The sequence below is a fragment of the Eschscholzia californica genome, unplaced genomic scaffold, assembly GCF_041429995.1.
Source record: "Eschscholzia californica isolate CP2 unplaced genomic scaffold, dmEscCali1.0.p SCAF_2, whole genome shotgun sequence".
Taxonomy (NCBI): domain Eukaryota; kingdom Viridiplantae; phylum Streptophyta; class Magnoliopsida; order Ranunculales; family Papaveraceae; genus Eschscholzia; species Eschscholzia californica.
The window spans coordinates 36427271-36448942 of record NW_028238309.1 but is presented as its reverse complement, the minus strand read 5'-3'; the positions used below and the strand labels follow the sequence as shown (position 1 = coordinate 36448942).

The window sequence follows — 21672 nt, the reverse complement described above, 5'->3', positions numbered from 1 at the left end:
TAAGAAGCAGGTCCAAACGCGTCCGACCAAGTCAGAAGGGAGAGGGAAATTACCAATTTCGATATCGCTTTTTCTGAAATTACGAAAAATGCCCCTCCCACAAAATTCTTTCTCTCTCACGTTCTCTCCTTCATAACGTGACATGTGTACTTTCTCTCTCTAATTTTTCCCTGTTTCTAACTACTTCACGTCTTTTCACCTTATTTCTCTCTCCCTTATTTATCTCTCCCTTATTTATCTCCCATAAATTCTCTCTCTAACTACTTTTATCTCTCTATCTCTCTCCATTATTTTGTTTTTTCAAATCTTAACTACTTTATTTTGTTTTTTCAAATTCGTGAATTAATTTGTTTTTTCTCATAAATTCCTTCTCTCTCTATTATTTTGTTATCCGATTAAACCTCCAAAAAGGTAAAAGTTTTAAGAAATTTCGAATTTTTCGAATTTTTCTCTCTAACTTTCCAGATTTATTTATTTAACCGATTCCTAATTTCTCTCAAATTTTTAACCAATTTTGAATTTTTCTTTTCAACTTTTCACTTAAAATTCACAAAACATTTTGTTATGTACTGGACATTTTTTATGTACTAGGCATTTTGTTGTGTACTAGACATTTTATGTATTGAACATTTTATGTACCGAGAACTTGTTTATGTACTGACCTTTTGGTTATGTACTAGATACTTTTGTACTGGGGATTTTCTTGTGTACCAGGAATTATTTTATGTACTAGCCATTTGGTTATGTACTAGATACTTTTATACTGAGAATTTTCTTATGTATCGGGAATTGTTTTACGTACTAGCCGCATTTGGTTATATACTAGACACTTTTGTATTGGGAATATTCTTGTGTACCGGAAATTGTTTTATACTAGCCATTTGGTTATGTATTAGACAGTTTTGTACTGAGAATTTTCTTGTGTACCGGGATTTGTTTTATGTTCTAGCCATTTAGTTATGTAGTGGACACTTTTGTACTAGGTTTTTTCTTGTGTACCGGGAGTTGTTTTATGTACTAGCCATTTGGTTATATAATAGACATTTGTGTTGGGAATTTTCTTGTGTACGAGGAATTGTTTCACTTACTAGCCATTTGGTTATGTACTAGAAACTTATGTACTGGGAATTTTCTTGTGTATCGGGAATTGTTTTATGTACTAGTCATTTTGTTATGTACTGGACACTTTTGTACTGGGAATTTTCTTGTGTACCGGAAATTATTTTATGTACTAGCCATTTTGTTTTTATTTCTGTTTAAACATATTTTCTCTCTCCAATCTTACTACTTTCCTTTTCTCAAACATTCTAGCCTTATATGTTGGTAGATTTTTCTAAAGATTTTTAACGAAAAAGATTTCAGAAGTCGATTGTCTGGAGCCATATTCCTATGTTGTTCAAAAACTTTGCAGAATTCAATTAAACTTCGGCAATCAACTATTGCTAAAACCTCAAGCAACTAAACCATCTGAAATTAGCAGGAAATCAAAATTACCTGAAAATCAAGACAAATAAATTAGAACCCAAAACCCTTTTAAGCAATCCCAAATCTAATTTTGCACAAACTGAAATTTCTTTAAAACCCATGTATCTTTGTTCAAGAAAAAGATTTCTTTCCCCATTAAATTTGAAACTGAATCTGACTTCTCCAAAACCCTAAACCATTCCAAAATATTTCCAGATCTGGATTTTTCAAAATATTTATTCACCATAAACTTTCACCAAATTTGTTCAAGAAATCAAAACATTCCAATTTCTTCACCATTAAACATTCACCAATATTTCTTCACCGAATCTGACTTCCCAAAACCCTAAACCATTCAAAATATTTCCAGATCTGGTTTTTCTAAAATATTTCTTCACCCTTAAACTTTCACCAAATTTGTTCAAGAAATCAGACTGAATCTGACTTCTCCAAAACCCTAAACCATTCTAATATTTCTTCACCAAATTTGTTTAAGAAATTTCTTAGAGAAAGAAGATAACTTTTGAAATTTGTTAGAGAGAGAAAGAAGATATCTCTGGAATGGGTATTAAAGGTAGTAAGATAAAATGACACATTCTTTATTGTACTTGTCATCTCGGGCCCACCAAAAAAATGACAAATTGGACCTGCTTCTTATTTCTGTTTTGGGTTGGGGATAAAGCTTATTTACCCCCTTTTTTTGGTCCACTCCCTCAAAAATCCAATGAAAATCACAGTCCTTCGGATTATATGTGCCCATAGTAAAACTCGTTCCCCCCCACTTCCCAACCTTAAACCTCTCAACTTTAAACCCTCTGGAACGCATACGCATCAGAGGAGTTACTTACTGAAAGACTACTGCTTCCACCAAGAAGGTATGTCTACTTCAACTCCCTCTTCCATTTTCTCTTCCTCTTTTTATTTCTCTAATAAACTCTTTCCTAGATCTTCAAATTCTGAAATGTTGTTCAATCTTGAAACATATTGCCAATTTCTTTGATCAAATACTATTTAAAGTTTTTAAGATAATTTATTCCTGCTAAAATCTAGCATCTATGAAGGTTTGAGTATTTTTTTTTATCAGAACCATAAACTGAAAATGGGTTCTTTGATAGAACTTCTAAACCTTTATTGTGAGCAAGGAAAATGGAAGGAGCTCACTTTTCTGTATCAACAAATTCGAAAACAAGGGTTCCAACCAAACTCATTCACCTTTTCATCTCTACTCAAATTATCTTCTACTTTTGCTCATTTCTCACTTCATCAAGGTCAATCCATTCACGCCGATGCCACAAAACGTGGGTTCGTCGAGAATGATAGCTATGTTATCAATTCCATATTAATAATGTATGCACAATTTGGCTCTTTCTTGCATGCTCGCAAAGTGTTTGATGATATTCCTCTACCAAAAGCTGTTAACTATAATACGATGATCACAAGCATTTTCCGTGCGGGAGACTGTAATGAGGCTAGTAAACTCTTTAATCAGATGCAAACAATGCAACCTCCTAATGATATTACTTGGTCAGCCATGATCTCTGGTTTTGCTCAGAATGGGCGACCCAGGGATGCGTTGTGCGTATTCAAGAAAATGAGAGGGGGTATTAATGAAATGGGTTCTTGTTTATCTCCCAATTCTTACACTATTGCTAGTGCTATTTCTGCTTGTGGGCAATTGAGAGATCTTTGTTTTGGAAAGCAAGTACATGGGTATAGTATTAAGATCAGTAGCTACGTAGAGAATGATGTCTTCGTTGGTAGTTCTCTTATTGACTTATATGGTAAATGTGGTCAGAAACAACTGGCTGAGTTAGTATTTGATTCGTTAATAGAGAAGTGTGTTGTAGCATGGTCAGTTATATTAGCTACATATGTACGAAATGGGTGCCCATCTGTTGCGATTGAGGCTTTCAGAAAGATGGTTTATGATGGGGTAGAGCCAAATTATGTTACTCTTAGCACATTAATAACAGCTTGCTCTGATATTCCCAATTTAATATTAGGTAAGGAACTTCATGGTTTTATTGTTAGGAGAAGGTCAATCAGACTGGACACTTTTGTGTTGACATCTTTGATAGATATGTATTCTAAGTGCCATTGTATGCCATATGCTTGTCACATTTTTGGAGATCGTATGGGCTCTTTGGAATGGATAACAACCCCAATGTGGAATGCAATGATTTCTGGGTATGTTGAGAATAATAATCTCACTGACGCATTGGAATTGTTCCGATCAATGACTCGCGATTGTAATGCCAGGCCTAACTCTATCACTATGGCCATTGTTCTACCGTTATGCGGTAAAGTTTCTTTTCTCCTACATGGAAAAGAAGCCCATTGCTATGCTCTTAAAACTGATTTGGATAAAGAAATTTTAGTAGCAAACAACCTATTGGACATGTATTCAAAATGTGGGAAGCTACTACTGGCAGAGAATCAATTTGATATGATGATCCATAAAAACCAAATATCATGGACTTCCATGATCAGTGGTTATGGGATGCATGGCGATGGGCATGGTGCAATTAGAGTTTTTCAAAGAATGGTTAGAGAGAACGCTATAAAGCCAGATCATGTAACATTTGTAGCATTAATTTCTTCATGCAGTCATGCTGGGTTAGTAGAGGAAGGTCTTAGATACTTTAGAGAGATGCGTGGGAAGTATGGGATTATTCCTAAAGAAGAAAATTATGGTTCTGTGGTTGACCTGCTTGGCCGAGCTGGACGATTAGATGAAGCTAAAAATCTAATAAGGATGATGCCCATCAAACCAAGTGCTAATGTTTGGGGAGCATTTCTTGGTGCATGTAGGATACATGGGAATGTAAAAGAGGCAGAGAATGCAGCAGAAAAACTACTGAAACTGGAGCCGGAGGAGGGTGGTTTCCGAAAGTTGTTGTCAAGCATATATTTAGATGTTGGAAGATTAGACAGTGTCTTAGAGGTTAGGAATGGAATGAGGGAGATGAGTATGAAAAACAGGGCAGGTTATAGTTGGGTAGAGACCAGTTCATGCTATTTCTAGCAGGTATAAGATACATTGCTATAATAAGACACATGGAATGAATAAGTAATTCCTGATAATATGCTTAAATTCTAGAGTTGATTATACATAACCTAAATACCTAATGATATGTTACCACTAATGCGGTGAATCATGGGGGAAAGATAGTGGTAACAAGTACCAACTACTGTTAAATTATATTATTATAGTCAAGTCATTATGATTATTGAAGTGAGTGCAATAGTTACGACGCCTAAAGTTCAACAATTATTAAATGAAAATGGCAATTTTAGAAATTCTATTTTTTTAAAGAAATCAACCATTGTTAAGTTATGCACAAGAGACACTAATTAGAGGGGTACCAGGTACCTTATGGACCTAAAACAATTATGTGCAACTACACCCAAGCTCTACGTAAACCATCTCACTTTACTCCATACATTTTGAAATTACTCCAGCCTCCGGGCATCTGAGTCATCTGACATGTAGCACAACAAGAATGCTACAGGAGTACCTGTGTTACATAGAAGAGAAGCCACCATAAAGTTATGATATGCAAAACTCTAGTTGATCGAGTAGCCGAGCATCTTTCTTCCCTCTGTAATATTTCAGAATATTGTCCAATATAGTTGTAATATTATGTAAGCAAACATTGATATAGTAACTAACATTTTTTTATGTTTCATTGTTGTGCAGGCACTTTGGTTATGTTGACATTGCTGTAGCGATCTGTCTCTACACCATTATAAAAGCAATCTAATAAATTAAGAATAAAGTGGAGTAGAAAGCTCTCATATAGGGGAACTGGAAATCTCTCATATAAAGCAACAAAAAATCCCTCATGGCAATTCATCCACGCTATGCGTCTCTTGCACGTTATATGTCCTCTTCTCCATCTAAAGTTCCTCTATTGTGGAAGACTGAAGCTGATTCAGCTTCCGCAGTCTCAACCCTTCAACTGCTATCATGGGGTAGAGGTGGTTCGGGCCAACTGGGCGGTGGCATAGAAGAGAATAAATTGTACCCTGCACCTGTTGCCTCTTTCATCTTACCCACAAATTTTCGCCTCTCTCCAACAGCTGGCCGTGTTCCACAGCCTGCGGCCGAATCATTGTCATCATCATTAGACGGGTCATCAATCGTCGAGATTGGCATCTCCTGTGGCCTCTTCCACTCGTCCTTATTAATTGATGGGAAGCTCTGGATTTGGGGTAAAGGTGATGGTGGTCGCCTCGGCTTTGGTCATGAAAACCCTGCATTTCTTCCAACCCTTAACCCTAATATTGGTTCTGTTCGAAGCACTTCTCTTGGTGGACTTCACTCTGCTGCGCTTACAAAACATGGGGATGTCTATACTTGGTCAGTATTCAGTAACACAATAACACAAAACTTGTTTAGTTATCCCGCATTTGCCATTTAGTTTCATTGATGGTATCTTTGAGTGGAATCATATTTGAATCTGTTTACTGTAATGACTTTGTGGTGGGGTGAAGTTTCCAGGGGTTATGGTGGCTTTGGTGCCTTGGGACATTCAGTTTATACTAGGGAATTGTTGCCCAGGATGGTAAGCGAAGCATGGGATGGGAAGTTATGTCAAATTGCGACAAGTGGGGCGCATACTGCAGCAGTCTCTGATTCTGGTTAGTAAACTTACTGTTTATTTCTTACGTTTAAGCACAGAAATCTTATATATGACTTGAGGAATTTACTGTTTGTTAATGAACCTGTATGTGTATCTGGAGAGCTCAAACAATTAGGGACTTGAGGGAGGCCAGAGGCGTAAATGTGTATGATACAAGTAAAGCATACTTGGACCTTTCACATCCATATAATTTATAAGTCAGATATTAACAACAGTACCATATTGACTTGGGACCATGTTGTACATTATTTCTATGATGAGTTAATATAGTAAGTTTAATGTAAGAAACTAAAGGTAAACAGTTTTCACTTACAATTGTTAATAACGGTTAACGAGCATTTCTATCACCTAAGAATGAAGTATAATTTTTTTTTGAATACTTTGAATTAATATTAAACAAAAGAGAGAGGAATACAAACGACACAAACAAAAACGGAAACCAAACAGGACAACAACCAAGACAGATTACACAATAACGACCTCCCACCTAGAGATGAAGTTGAAATAAGACTTATCCCTAACCCAAGCTATTTGCTACTCCAATGATAAAGGATAGCTAAGATATCCTCCACCTCTAGCCTGGAGTAGCCAGGATCTACTTTAAACGTCTGATCATTCCTGTCCTGCCAGATGGCCCAAACTATGGCAAATGGAATAAGAGACCACAGATCCCTTTTAGTTCTTTTGACACACAAACCATTCCATTGCTCCAGCGCCTGAGAAATTGACTTGGGACTGCACCACTTACTACCGCACGAGGACATGAAGAAGGACCAGAGGGAAGAAGCTCTCGGACAGTGAAGGAACAGATGCTCCACGGATTCACCCTCCTCTTTGCAGCGGATACATCTATTACGCATTCCTCTCTTTTGAAGTTGATCTATCGTTGGAAGCTTTCCTAGTACAGCAGCCCACACCACGAAACTCACTCTAGGGGGCACTTTGGGCGTCCACAGAGAAATGAAATTAAAGGAGTATGTAGAGGGAGCCTGGATTTTGATTCTGTCGTAACACCCATTGACTGACAAAGGATCCTTCTCGTTTCTGCACCAAATCTTCTGATCCACCCCATCCTCTAAAATCCTAAATTCTGGAAGCAAGGCCATCAGATGAATATATATTGGGATTTCCCAATCGTTTAGGTTCCTTCTAAGAGTGATATCCCAAACCATAAGCTCACTAATGTAGAATTGATGAACTGGAGCCCCCTTGAGGATTCCAATGTGATAAATGGCTGGGAACCTATCCTTTAAGGCTACCGAATGACACCAAATGTCCTCCCAAAAAAGAATGGTCTTTCCATTTCCTAAGCTCCATTTGGTGATGGAGTTGAAAACAATGGCTTTCGAAGCTATACCTCTCCACACACTACATCCATAAGGCTGCTTAACTTGATTTTGAATCCACCCATCCTGCACCACCCCATATTTCTCGGCTACTATATCGTGCCAAAGGGCTGACTTATCAATAGCGAACCGCTATAACCACTTCATACGCAAGGCATCATTCATAACTTTGAGCCTCTTGAGGCCTAGACCTCCATCCTGCATATCTTGACAAATCAAATCCCAGGCAACCCAATGAATCCTCTTCGAGCTCTCGGCATTATCCCATAAGAAGTTACACATTTTGCTGTCTATGTATTTAAGAACCGAACTGGGTATATTAAACAGCGAAAGGTAGTATATAGGCAGAGCTGAAAGAACCGCCTTGATTAGAGTCAGCTTGCCCCCACGCGAAAGGGACTTAGCCTTCCAAGAAGATAGCTTTCTATTCACTCTCTCAATCACTGGATCCCATAAAGCCTTGCTCTTATATCCCTGACCCAAAGGAAGGCCGAAGTAGGTCGTTGGCAGGAGTCCCACCTTGCATCCAATAATGGAAGTTTCAGCCAATACCCTACTGTTATTCGAATCCTTGATAGCTGGGAAGATAGTAGACTTGGAGTAATTGACTTTTAAGGCCCGATGAGTGTTCAAACCAAATTAAAATCTCCTTAAGTTTCCCGATCTGCGCGGTGGAGTCATCGAGGAAAAAAAGAGTATCATCTGCAAATTGCAGATGGTTAACTGAAATGCCGTCCTCCTTCACTGTGAATCCACTAATCCAGAGATTCTCCTCAGCCATCCTCATACAATGACTAAGAATTTCAGCGACTAACAGAAAAAGCATTGGAGATAAAGGGTTCCCCTGCCGAATTCCCCTCGAACTCTGAAAAGGCTTAGTAGGGACGCCGTTGATCATAAGGGAAAAGTAAGTTGAGCTAATACATCCGTAAATCCAGGACCTCCACTTATAACCAAACCCCATCCTTTCCATAGCTTGATATAGGAAGTCCCAAGAGACTCTATCATACGCCTTCTCCAAGTCAATCTTAACTACTAATCCCGGCTGACCTGATTGCCTCCTAGAATCAATAATCTCATTAGCTATAAGAACACCATCGAGGATCTGGCTCCCGGCGACAAAAGGCCCCTTGATATGGCGAAATCAAGTCATCCATCACCAGTTTCATACGAGAAGCCAGCATTCTGGATACAATTTTATAGCACCCACCCACCAAGCTAATAGGTCTGAAATCCGCAAGATGCTCAACATTTGACTTCTTAGGAATTAAGACTATGAAAGTCTGATTTGGCCTCCAATCCATCTGCGCCGTTTCAAAGAATTCTTCAATCATCAACGTAAAGTCCTCACGAATGATATCCCAACATTTAGAGAAGAAGGAAATATGGAGACCGTCGGGTCTAGGAGCCTTATCCTTGGCCAAATCTTTGGTAGCCTTCTTCACTTCTTCCTCCGTCACTTTAACTTCTAGGGAACTAGCAGCATCAGAGTTAACTCTAGGAACAACCATATGCTCAATGGATGGCCTCCAAAATTTATTGTTCGAGTATAAATTACTGAAGTGCTCGATGGCTGCTTGTTTAATATCGGTTTCTTCGAGTAACAAATTGTTACTCGGTTTCTTCGAGTAACAAATTGTTACTCGGTTTCTTCGAGTAACAAATTGTTACTCGGTTTCTTCGAGTAACAATTTATTGTCCAAGTATAATTGCAATTCGATTCTCGAATGCAAAACGTTACCGCAATATGCCTCCACCAGTGGGCCCTAAAGAATATGATTAATAATTTATCTAAGAAATTGCCTATTAAGTTAAGCTCGAAAAATTGGAAACGAGGACTAGTCGAACAAGAACTAGCTACAAGGCGAGACTTCACCTGGACCAGTCACATTTCATCGGTTTCTATATAATAACATAAAATTATAAGTATAATTCTTAGATACAAGTAGCACATATATATATATATATATATATATATATATATATAGGCCGGCCTATATATATATATATGTATATATCAAGAGAAAGAGAGAGAGAGAGATGAATTTGATCGGGTTCTATATAATAATTTAAAATAACAAATATCATTCTTAAATACAATTAGCACACTGCACACACTATATATGAGAGAGAGAGACACTTTCATCTGTATAATGTATAGTATTACAATTTGTAAATACAATTAAAAAAGAAGTATGGCCCAAAAAAGCAATGGTCTGTTAGCCCAATTCAAGTGGGTGTCGTTAGTGGAGTCCCTCCAACTCAGATCCAAGATAAGGAAGTCGAAGGCCCAGGTGCAAACCAAGCGCAAAACACGTGGGTGGATAAAATCACAGCCGGTCCAGCTCGCCTTATTGATAAGTTGGCGAGCCTTACAAGGACAGCTGGTGTGATAGGTTTTAATGGGATAGACGAGAAAAACAAACTCCTAACCCTAATCCAGGAAGAAAATTCGATTAGAGGCATAACAAAGGGAAGGACAAGTTTGGAGGAACCAATTCTAATCCAACCTTTAGCTATGATAGTTCTAGAGAATCAAGCGAAGTCTCCAAAGGGAAGTGTGGAAACGTTCGAAGGAGAAGAGGCAGACAAGATTGGTGCTGCTACTCCCTATGACGGTGGGGGGAGTAGGCTATCTGGTGTTTGCTCCTTTTGTAATCGGGGGAGGTACTCGGTATACCTCCCAAGGCCCTTCTTATTGCTTTCCGTCGCAATTATTTTGTAACTTTTACTTTCCGTTAATATTAATTCAAACTTACAAAAAAAAAAAATACAATTAACACAATATTAACTCAAATCAGCCAAAGTGTATAAAGTCAATCAAATATGTTAAAAAATTCAACCCAATCTACACTATAAAAACTAATTTCCAATTATAAACATATTTCGTACATTGATAAACTAAAAATACCATACATATGACAAGTTAGGGCATGAAAGAGCTAAAATCAGTCCATAAACTCATGTTTCATTTATTAATAAACTGAAAATTCCCATATATATATGTTAAGTTAAGGCATTAAAGAGCTAAAATCAGTCCATAAACTCCATATAAACCACATGTTAGCAATTATATTTGATCTATTAATAAACTCAAACTATCCGGAAAAAAAAGAAAAATTTGAGTTTTTCAACCTTAAAAGCAGAAATTTGAAGAAAAGAAGAACAACATGTGAAGAAGAAGAAGAGAATTCAAACCATAAGAGTCAATGTTTAAAAAAGCGTTTTTACGCCTCGATGGGGTGTTCTTTGACAATGCGAGGCGGTAAAGAGGCGTAGCTTCAATCTTATATATTTTAATATAGTTATAGTATTTTATTCTATTAATAGTATCTTTTATTGAATTTGTTTGTAGTACTATGGAAAATTAATTTTTTTTTATAGTAAAGTTAAAGTTTATGAATGCTTTCGGTCACTTCTACCCTTTTGACTACTTCTAGAAGTTAAAGAACAACAAAGAAAGTTACTACAACACTGAGGCGTAAGTTTTGATGCGGTCCACCTACATTTTGCTTCGAGGCGTACGCCTCGATGCGCATCTTATGCGCCTTTTTAAACATTGATAAGAGTGAGACGTGAAAAAAACAAGTTAGAAACCACTAGACTAGAGAGAGGAGAAAAACTAGTTAGAAGTTAGAACATGGAGAGAGAAAGAGGGAAAAAAACAAGTTAGTGAGAGAAACTTACTAACACTGGAGGTTGAGACCTTGAAGAAAAAAAGTGAAGAAGGAGAAGGGAGGAGAGGGAATATTGAAGTGAAAAAAAACCATAGATCTAAGTTATTAAACTTGGTAAAAAATAAAACAAACATGCTGTCCCGAGCCGACTAAGAAATTTCGGCACCTAGCCGTTTTAGAGGTAGACGGCTCCTCCGTGGCGCGGCCGATTCAACCGGCCTCTAAAATCGACTTGTTCATGGAGACCTAGTCGATCGAGCTATGGCAGACGACACCTTGGCTTTTTAAAGCATAGCTAGTCAGGAATCCCCCCCCCCCCCCCCCCCCCCCCTGTTTATTCGTTTTTCTTTTCTCAATTTTGAAATCGGAAATAGGATTGTTGGTAATATTTATCTCAGTTTAAATATGAATTTGAGAAATAATCCGTTTGAGATTGGTTGATTTTCCTTCCTCCAAATGCAACCACATTCCCCCACACATGCATACTCTGTACCAACCAAGAGCACCATAGGTGTTTATTTTATCAAAGCCTTCTTTGTTGTGGAACTGTATGCCATTTCATAGTCCCAGTCATAACTTTTTTCTGCTGGGTGAGGATCTGGATACAGTAATTACAAAGCATATATATTCCACACTCAGCGTCTCACAGGAGAAGATTAACTGCAAATTCTATATTTTTTTCAACAAAGCTTTTGCATTCTACCTACGCTCTTTCTTTAGTAATTTTTTATCTTGTCTTTTCTTTTCTAAAAAATAATTTACTTTAAAAGATACCTATTTATGTAGTGCACAGTTGTATCACAATATCATGATTAGATTAGATCGACTGGATTGAAGTGGCATAGCTTCTTTGCAACATAACTTGTGTGTATACTTATATTATGTATTATAAAAACAGGGGATATTTATACTTGGGGTCGAGATGAAGGGGATGGTAGGTTGGGTCTTGGTCCTGGTCGTGGTCCAAATGAGGGTGGGGGACTTAGCATCCCCTCAAAAGTAAAAGCTCTACCTGTTCCTGCAGTTGCTGTATCATGTGGCGGATTTTTCACAATGGCATTGACTAATGAAGGAAAACTATGGAATTGGGGTGGTAAGGAGCGCCATTTCTTTTCCTACTTCTTGTTCATCTGTTGATATTAATCACATTTTTTCCTTCCATTTCCTACGAATCTATTTGTTGTCGTTTGACATGCACTCGGGATCTTTAAATGTATTAGACCACTTCCGGTGAGAAATGAAATTGCTTAGAGGTCACCAAATTAATCAAACTGGGTTCTTCCGCTCATGTGATTGAAGCTTTATAAACTTTTGTTTCATTCCTGTCACTTACCATGCATCTCTAACTTAATTCACGTCGAGAGTTTGTTTTAACTGTTTGGATGGCCTTCTGCCTTTTTCCGATTTTGTATCACTCGTGTAAGCATGTTAAACATTGATAATTTTGTATAGTTAAAAAACAAAGGAAGAACAAGTAGAATATGCGAAGCTGGTTTTAAGCAATCTGACGTCTTTTTAACTAGAACATAACTTCTGTTTTGTGAGATAGACGTGAAATCATTTAGTAATAGTTCTTGTTTTAATGCAGCAAACTCTAACTATGAGCTAGGAAGGGGAAATAAGATTGGTGGTTGGAAACCAAAACCAGTTTCTAGCCTTGAAGGCGTTCGAATCATCCAGACAGCATGTGGTGGATATCACTCCCTAGCTTTAACTGGTAAAATTAGATGGTTTTTAATTACAACAAATAGTTTCCCGACATACTTTCAGTTTGAAATCTTCTGCTGTTCACTTTTGTTAATTTTTTTTGTTAAAGCACTTTTGTCACTTCTGATGTAATACTTGTGTCTTTGACGTGTTTCAGACGAAGGTAAAGTATTTTCATGGGGCCATGGTGGACATGGTCAGTTGGGTCATTCGTCGATCCAAAATCAGACTGTTCCTGTGGTGGTTGAAGCTTTAAATGAGGAAAAAGTCGTCTACATTGCATGTGGAGGTTCTTCTTCTGCTGCTGTCACCGGTAAGAAATGCAGACTCATATCATTTTAGGGTTTGCTTCTCTCTTCAAGAATCCACTTTCTAGATCTCTTTGGTTGCGCAAGAGAGAAAGAAAGCTATATAGGAAAGAGAAAGGAAGTGATAGAGATGAATGGCAGCAACTGTTTAAGGCATATGGGAGACGTCAAAAGAAGGATTGCCAGACCCAAATTCTGATTTGGCGTGTCTTGCATGAATGGCCCACTTAGAACCTTGAATAATGCGGGCCTGATGCACATGTCTTTGTCGAGATTCTACTAGTTTCTAAGTATTAGGATGGTAAGTGTCTTTAATGTCTTTTAGTGTCTCTTTAATGTCTTTAATGTCATCTAGTGTCTCTTTAATGTCTTTTATGTCCTAGGAGTTTAGAAGTTTAAAAGTCTAGAAGTATGGGATATTAAGGGTCAGTTTTAGGCTATATATAAGGGTTGTATTCTGCTGTTTGAGGACAGACAGAGGGTATTCCAGCAGCTATTTCAGCTTTATGTGTTTGTGTGATGCAAATACCCCAAGGTGTGATGTCTAAGGGCTCTAGGAGTGATTCCTAGTTTTAACTAGTGTGATACTAGTGTCTATCTATAATATAATCAAGTTATTTTCTTCCTTAATTCCAGTTTCCCATTTCTGTCCTACATCAGTTTGGTATCAGAGCGAGGTTACATGATGGCAACTAGATCCGGACTTAGGAGAAGATTAACTGAGAATGAACGAGACGATATCATTTTTGAAATTACAGAACGACTCAAAGACGTGCAAACCAGACTAGCTAAGATGGAAACTCGAACACACCATCTTGCTAAACATCCTGAAACTGCAAAAGGAGATGAGCAAGCCGGAAATAATGAAGAGAAAGCTCTAGAAAATGAAACTTTATTTGATTATGGAATCTATGAGTATAATGACCTAGAGGAGGAAGAAAATAGTTCCCTTGTATCTGTTGTTGGACTCGTTACCACATCTCTAACAGTGGAAAACGAAGAAACTAAAGACATTGTTGATCATCAAAGTGTTTCTATCGAGGTGGATTCCCATCAAGGATATTGGATTAATTGGAAGGGGCACCCACTTACTGACTATACGAGGATTAGATATGATGAGTTCAAAGTACTTGACAAAGACCTTTGTGCATTTAACTCGCCAGAGTCGAGCTTTCTCAAACCCGGGAGAATTGATAGAGATGATGAGTCCAAAGTACTTGACCAGGACCTTCATGAGAAATTTTATGCATTTAACTCGTCGGGGTCGAGTTTTCTCAAGCCCGGGAGAATTGATAGAGATGAATGGCAGCAACTGTTTAAGGCATATGGGAGACGTCAAAAGAAGGATTGCCAGACCCAAATTCTGATTTGGCGTGTCTTGCATGAATGGCCCACTTAGAACCTTCAATAATGCGGGCCTAATGCACATGTCTGTGGAGATTCTACTAGTTTCTAAGTATTAGGATGGTTAAGTGTCTTTAATGTCTTTTAGTGTCTCTTTAATGTCTTTAATGTCATCTAGTGTCTCTTTAATGTCTTTTATGTCCTAGGAGTTTAGAAGTTTAAAAGTCTAGAAGTATGGGATATTAAGGGTCAGTTTTAGGCTATATATAAGGGTTGTATTCTGCTGTTTGAGGATAGACAGAGGGTATTCCAACAGCTATTTCAGCTTTATGTGTTTGTGTGATGCAAATACCCCAAAGGTGTGATGCCTAAGGGCTCTAGGAGTGATTCCTAGTTTTAACTAGTGTGATACTAGTGTCTATCTATAATATAATCAAGTTATTTTCTTCCTTAATTCTAGTTTCCCATTTCTGTCCTACATCAGGAAGAGATGAAGAATAAGAGAGAAATGTAACTTTGCGCTTAATTTAGTCCATTCCGACTCTCAGCTATGTAAGAGTCTGGAGCTATCTAGTAAATGGGGAGAAACAAACTTTGCCTTAATGTATACATATGTAACTATACGTACGCACATAACATACTAGACTAATAATCCTGCCATTGCTTAGGTAGGCATTGTGTAACCACTGCCTCTTGTGGGAGCCCAAATGAAATAATTATATGGCTAATTACTTGCGAGGATTAATATGGATGTTCTCCTCATCATGTAGTTTGTAATGTCCGCAACTTAGTCCAGTACTCCAGTCCATTCTAAATATGCAAACTTGTCAAGTCATTCACAATTGATGGTTGAAGATAGACAACCTATATTTTGGTAAAAATTTTTGAGGAGGTTAGAAGCCTTGAGACAACCTGATTCTCTAATAAGATGATCTACTTCACGAGGATAAACATTTTCACCGAAAAAAATCAGCCTTTACAAGACTTCTGTCTGGGCTCTACAGAAAGTAGTGTTTTCATGGCTATATTTAATAACCCTTTTTCAGTTGCCTATTTGTAGTTTTAAAATGCCTAAAGTTCCTAAACAAATACATATGCAACTAAAACAAGTTTAATACCTTGAGTTGGGCCCGACTCCACCTTGAATCGGATGTGGCTCAGTTATGGCCAACTAGTGGGACATCGGTTTGGCACCACCCTGGCTACCACCGTCCCATCCCTAGAAAGTCACTGTTTGGAATCCACGATCCTTATTGTACATGATTAGAAACATGACTCAGTGATCTGATTACTTCTAGTCTTACGGCCTCCTCCGTTTCTTGATCCCCTTGGATGCATGGTCTTTCGAATTCCGCAGTGTTCTTTTCCTACGGGTTTGTCCGGTAAAGTTTGTTTGACGAGTATGATAGATAGCTTTTTGTCGTCTCTCTGCAGAAAAAATCGTATTGATGAGTTATATAATATATATATATGTAAATGTAAATATATATGTGTGTGTGTGTGTGTGTACATTGTTGTCAAAGTAGTCTGGTTCAATATATGATCTTCTGGTTTATCTCCTCAAATCTTAATTTATTATGGTTAACATTACCAACTTCTTTTCATTTTGATGGCAGATAAAGGAAAACTTTACATGTGGGGAAATTCCAGAGATTCTCAACTTGGGGTTCCCGGATTGCCAGAGGTACAGCCTTTACCCATCGAAGTAAATTTTCTAGCAGAAGACGATGGATTAGGTCCACATCATGTCATTTCAGTTGCAATAGGAGCATCGCATACAATGTGCTTGGTTTCTAGGTCTGAACTCCAAAAGTAGGGTCGCCCGACAAAAAAATATTCAATCTTGGGTAATAAGATATAAAATTCCGAGAAACAGGTATTAACTAGTCACAACTCACCACTGCTGCTGTTTCGAATTGAGATTGGTCTTGATGTAGAAAAACCTAGTTCCTTAGGCGCGAGATTGGCAGATACAATAAATTTATATTTATATCTTGGTTTGCTTTGATGGAATTAGTATCTGTTTAATATTTAGTTTAGTTTTGAGCAAGTGGAGGTTTCATCATAGTATTTCTGTGCTGATTTCCTGTTGAAAGGCTGACAAATGAAATAGAAGTTTTAGGAAGTGGAATAAGTCTTGATTTCAAATGGCCAGACAAATTTGGCTATTTAGATGTTCAACTTTTCCAAAAACAGTTGATTTAGGTGCTGTTTTTTTTTTTTTTTTTTTTTTTTTTTTTTTTCTTCTTTCTGATGAAAGGATTTAGGTGCTGTTTGTTTTTTTATTTAAGAAATTCTGAAATGTTTTCTGAATTCGGTCATTGTCCGAATTGGCTGAAAAGTAGTCCATACACCAATGGCTGAAATGTGTTAAATGCATTTATACCCCCGTAAAATTCTCAGTCATTATTTTATTTAGCACCATCTTCACTGAGACAACTTCCACCACCTCCACTGAGACAACCACCGCCACTGAGATTACCGCCACTGACAACCGCCACCATCATTAGACCACCACTACTAAAATCACTAGCGAGACAACCACCACCACCCACTCAAACCACAACCAACACACGTACAAAACCTCTCACCATCACATAAGGAACTAAACCGCCACCACCATAACAGGATCCAAACTGCCACCACCACAAAAAACCAACCGTCACCAAAAACCAGAAACCGATCCCCACCACAAATGTTAACCACTAAAGAACAAACCACTAGATCTGGCAAGGGTCGTTGCTTTTGAACCCTCGCCAGATCTTTAACTACGCCAAAGATCAGTTGAGAGATAGGGACAGAGAGAGAAAGAGAGAGACGGAATCTGGCGAAGGTTTCACTTCATCAATCTGTTAGAGAGAGAGAAAGAAGGTCTGAGAGAAAGAGAGAGAGAAAGAGCGAGTGAGAGTCTGAACCTTGCCGGACTTTCGTTGTCTGGCCTCCATTACCGGCTTTTTGTTCCAAGAGAGAGGGGTTGTGTTAGAGAGAGACGCCAAAGAGATGAGAAAGAGATAGGAAAGACTTTAAGGTTTTGTGTTTGCTTTTATAAAGAAGGTAGGCGTGAGAGAAATTTGGGTTCAGATTTTGTTTTTTTTAAAACATGTAATAAGGGTATAAATGTCAAAATAGTAATTCGGACTTATTAATTCAAACATAGAAAAGCAAACATCAAAGTTAGAAAAATTTAGCTAATTCAGTTCAGCCAATTCAGATTTAGCTAATTCAGATTCATACATTAAAAGAAACAAACAACACCTTAAACTATGCAAATAGGAGTTCTTATTTGCTTCAAATCTTTTCTTTGAAGAACCTAAAATAAAGGGCTGGTTCTTTTTTGGTCTCCAATCAGTTTTTTTTTGTACAGTTGATCTACGACCCCTAATTTATGAAGAGATATCTATCTGGTCTCCCATAGAATATGGAGACGGCTCCTCTAAGTTTCAACCATTCATCTACTGTTAACGCATCTGACAATTATGTAAGGTGGGTGATTTGGAGAAATAAGAAAAGTAACCGGGAAAAAAGGTGGAAACCCCAAACCAACCTAAAACCCTTTCCCTAATCACACCCTTAAAATCGCCGACCGGAAGTCCGCCAACGGCCAGCGACATTTTTGCTTCTTCTCCCTCTTTTCTCTCTCTTTTCTCTTTTCTGTCTCTCTCTCTCTATTCTCTCTCTCATCCCTCCCTTCTTTATCTCATCTCTCTCTTCTCTCTCTCTCTCTTAATCTCTTTGTCCTCTCTATCTCCGGTGAAGGGGATCCTCCCCTTCGCGGAGCTGGTTTTGAAACTAGACGAGATCCGGTTCAAAACCAGATCTCGTCTCTGGTGAAGGGGAGCCCCTTTGCCGGAGAGAGAGACAAGAAAGAAAGAGAAGAGAAAGAAAGAAGGAAGAGAAGAAAAGTGTTGTCGGAGAAGAGAAACAAAGAGGGAAGAGAAGAAAAGTGTCGGCGGAGATGGTCGAGGTGTCGCCGGAATTTGTGTGGAGGTCGTCGGAGTTGATGGTGGAAGTGGGAAAGGAAGAAGAAGCTGAAAATATAAGGGTTTGGGTGTTTGAGGGAAACAAAAAATTCTAAATAATTTTTGTTTCCACCCAAAACTTTGCACCTCAAATACTTTTCTTATTTTCCCAAATCACCCACCTTATGCAAGGCAACAATTTTGGGACATCCAAATTTTTTTTTTTGGAATAATAAGACTTTGGTCAATTATATTTGTTTTACGGGTACCTTCGTTTTGAGTCTCAAAGTTGATTTTTTTTTTTATGATTCATGCACCTCAATTATCATCTCCTTATAACCAACAACTGGTAGCATCTACTCTGCAATATGGATGCCCCAAGTTCGACGCTATGGAAGTGGAAATTTAGGAATATTGAACTTGGGTATAAATAAAGTAGTTTATGTGGTTTAATTTCGTCGGACTTTAGGCCACTAATTTCGTCGGGCTTTAGGCCAGTAGTAATCTGCAAGTGCATCTACTCCGCAATGCGGAGGTCCCAAGTTCGATGTTATGAAAGTGCAAATCGAGGAATATTGAACTTTTTTTTTTCGAAAGACAACTTATATTACTAAAACGTAAGAGTGCGATTACAATACATATTAGAAATAAGTTTTGGAATGTATTTCCAGAATCATTGCCTTGAATTTTCTAAGTCCATTGAGCTAACTTATCAGCAGGGATATTGTGATTTCTGGCTATGTAGGAAAACTAAATGTAGTTGAATTTAAGGATGAGAGCTTTGACTTGCTGAATGTGAGATGTCGAATGCCAATGTATCGTTTTTCTCGAATTGTGCATATGGTGAATTAGACTTTGGTTGTCGCTTTCAATAATGATGTACTTGGTTATGAGAAATCGCCCATCGGACTCCGGATAAAATGGCTTTGGCTTCACTTTCCTCACTCGAACGAGCTTGAAGAGTTTCTACTTTTGCTTCAATGAATTTGGCCTGGGAATCATTAAAAATAAAGCTAATTCCAATACAATTGTTAATGTCGGTAAATGAAGCATCTGTATTAATTTTATAGTATGGGTAAATCGACGAAGTCCAACCTTTAGAACATAATCGTTTAGTGTTTTTAACTACTCCAGGAGTGCGAGGGAATGATAAAATCTGATTAATAACTTGAGAGCGTCTATTAATGATTTTCTAAAACATTGATCACATCATGCTTTCCAATGTACCATAAGATAGTAGAAAACTGAATGTCATTCGAAGTACATTAGACATTGTATAAATCTTGCCAAGATAAAATCCAATCAGGTATATTTAACTTGGTTATAAATAAAATAATTTTTGTGGGGCTTCAAGCCATTTAGTTTAGTCGGGCTTTAGGCCATTAATTTTGTCAGGCTTTAGGCCAGTAGTAATTCGACAGTTATCGTGCTTATCACATCGTATCGATGTATCAATGCCTTTTTCATGACCATTGTAGTCAATATTAAAAAAAAATTATCATCACTTTGTAGTGGTGTTTAAAAGGTCGGGTCGGGTTGGGTGTTCTTAATGCGTCTCGGACTCAAAATCTGAGACACACTAGGAGAAAGGCTCTGGCCAGACGTCTCAACCCTTGGACCGACACATGTTTGGCCTAGGTCAGAGTATGTTTGGCCCATGGCCGAGACAAGCCCATGGGTCTAGGTCTAGATTTCTCGAGCCTTGACCAAGGCTTGTCCCGGGCTTTCTCAGATAGGCCTTGGACAGTGGGGTCAAGATGTTTTGGATCTTGATCGGAGCGGGAGTTTTTCGTTTTTTTCTTAATTTCTCCTGATTTCACATATATATTTTTTTTTTCTGAAATTGACCCGGCCGTAAGAGGCCGAAATAGATTTTTTTGAAAAATTGATTTTGGAAATCATAAAAGATAGAACAAAGTGTGTCATTAGTCAAAGTTTATAGAAAATAGAATTTAGGCCCGTTTGGCGTAGAGATGTCATTAGTATCTCCTGAACCTTATCATGCATGCATATTTGATTAATATGAAAGTCATATTATGTGAATGTATGTGGGTGTGAATGCGGAAACGAGTATAACCATAAAATGATTTTCTATTTGTTTTAAGCACTTATAAGTGTCTTTTGTAATTTCCTTTTGGTTTGAGTACGTACGGGTGCCTTTATGTAATTGTAAATTTAATTTCAAATTCACGATATACGAATCGTTTCAGTCTTGTAGTTAGCGTTTAAAGTCTAAGGTAGTGTTTAGTAGACACTTTCTCTAGAGAACAGAAAAAATTTCTCTAGAACGTAATTTTTCCTAGTGTTTTGTAGCCATTGGAGGGAAAGAAAAATTAAGAGTCACGTGACTCTTTTTTCTAATTTTTCCTCAATAGAGAATCTTCTTACCCATCCTTTTTGGGAGAAAAAGTTTCTCACCCCCTACTTCCTCCGAATTCTTTTCTCTTCCATTCTCCCCCTCTCTACTTTCTCTTACTAGAAATGGCTTCAAAATTGATTTACAAAGGACATGAAGATGAAACTCAAACAATCTGGGATTCTTATTCACCAGAACCTAGTGAACCTTGGCTCTCTTTAGCTCGCCCAATTCATTACCTTCTTCACGAACAACTATTTCAATTCATCCTGGTCTGAATCGCCATAGCTACTTTCTTCTTCGATCTCTTACCTCCTTCTTCTACCTTCTTTAGTTCTTTACGTTTTGTTAATTACAATTGGATTCCTAATAATTATTTCTCTAATTCTGAATCAATTGGATTAACTTATAATAGTGGCTATGGTGGTTTATAGATTCAGGTGGAAAAATTCCATTTAGGTTAAAAAATAAAAGGATTAAGAGGGAGTCTTTTGGTTGATCGCTTTATTAATTAATCGTGATGAAAATATTATTGTTCAATCAATGATAATCATTGATTTGTTTGATTCATGCCCCCCTAGGGGTGGGAATCGGTCCGGACGGGCGGGAAACGGACACTAACTCAACCGGTCCGGGCGGAACGGACACGAGTCCTAAGTGTCCACTCGGACATCCGGACAAAACGGGCGGACATTTCGGATTTTTCTCCAACAAAGTGCCCGTCCGTGACCGTTTTGATAGTCGGGCAAACCAGGTATCGGTTGGGCGGACACCGGTCACTAATGAACAAATAAAGAAACTTTTATTCGAAATTAAAAATGTTTAGTCGCTAAATACAACTTTCTAAAACTCCCACTTTACAATT

The 21672-nt window shown here is 37.8% G+C and overlaps 1 protein-coding gene across 3 annotated transcripts; it reads left to right on the top strand.

Moving 5' to 3' along the window:
* The first annotated feature begins 1345 nt into the window (after positions 1–1345).
* On the top strand, positions 1346–16559 carry RUG3 (Regulator of chromosome condensation (RCC1) family protein). Of its 3 annotated transcripts, none has more exons than XM_086658448.1 (7): positions 1346–2339; positions 5165–5827; positions 5969–6108; positions 12032–12226; positions 12722–12850; positions 12998–13153; positions 16109–16559. In XM_086658448.1, the coding sequence occupies exons 2-7, from the start codon at positions 5310–5312 to the stop codon at positions 16306–16308; spliced, it is 1338 nt and encodes a 445-aa protein (XP_086514574.1). In that variant the 5' UTR covers positions 1346–2339; positions 5165–5309; the 3' UTR covers positions 16309–16559. The 3 variants fall into 3 exon arrangements, with proteins under 3 accessions (XP_086514574.1, XP_086514575.1, XP_086514573.1); XM_086658449.1 differs by having other exon boundaries at positions 2174–4492; XM_086658447.1 differs by lacking the exons at positions 5969–6108; positions 12032–12226; positions 12722–12850; positions 12998–13153; positions 16109–16559 and having other exon boundaries at positions 2291–4492; positions 5165–5219.
* The last annotated feature ends 5113 nt before the right edge of the window (positions 16560–21672 follow it).

Bases quoted from the DNA above. Each gene is read 5' to 3' on its own strand.
- RUG3 (XM_086658447.1), top strand. From the start codon at position 2,564: ATGGGTTCTTTGATAGAACTTCTAAACCTTTATTGTGAGCAAGGAAAA.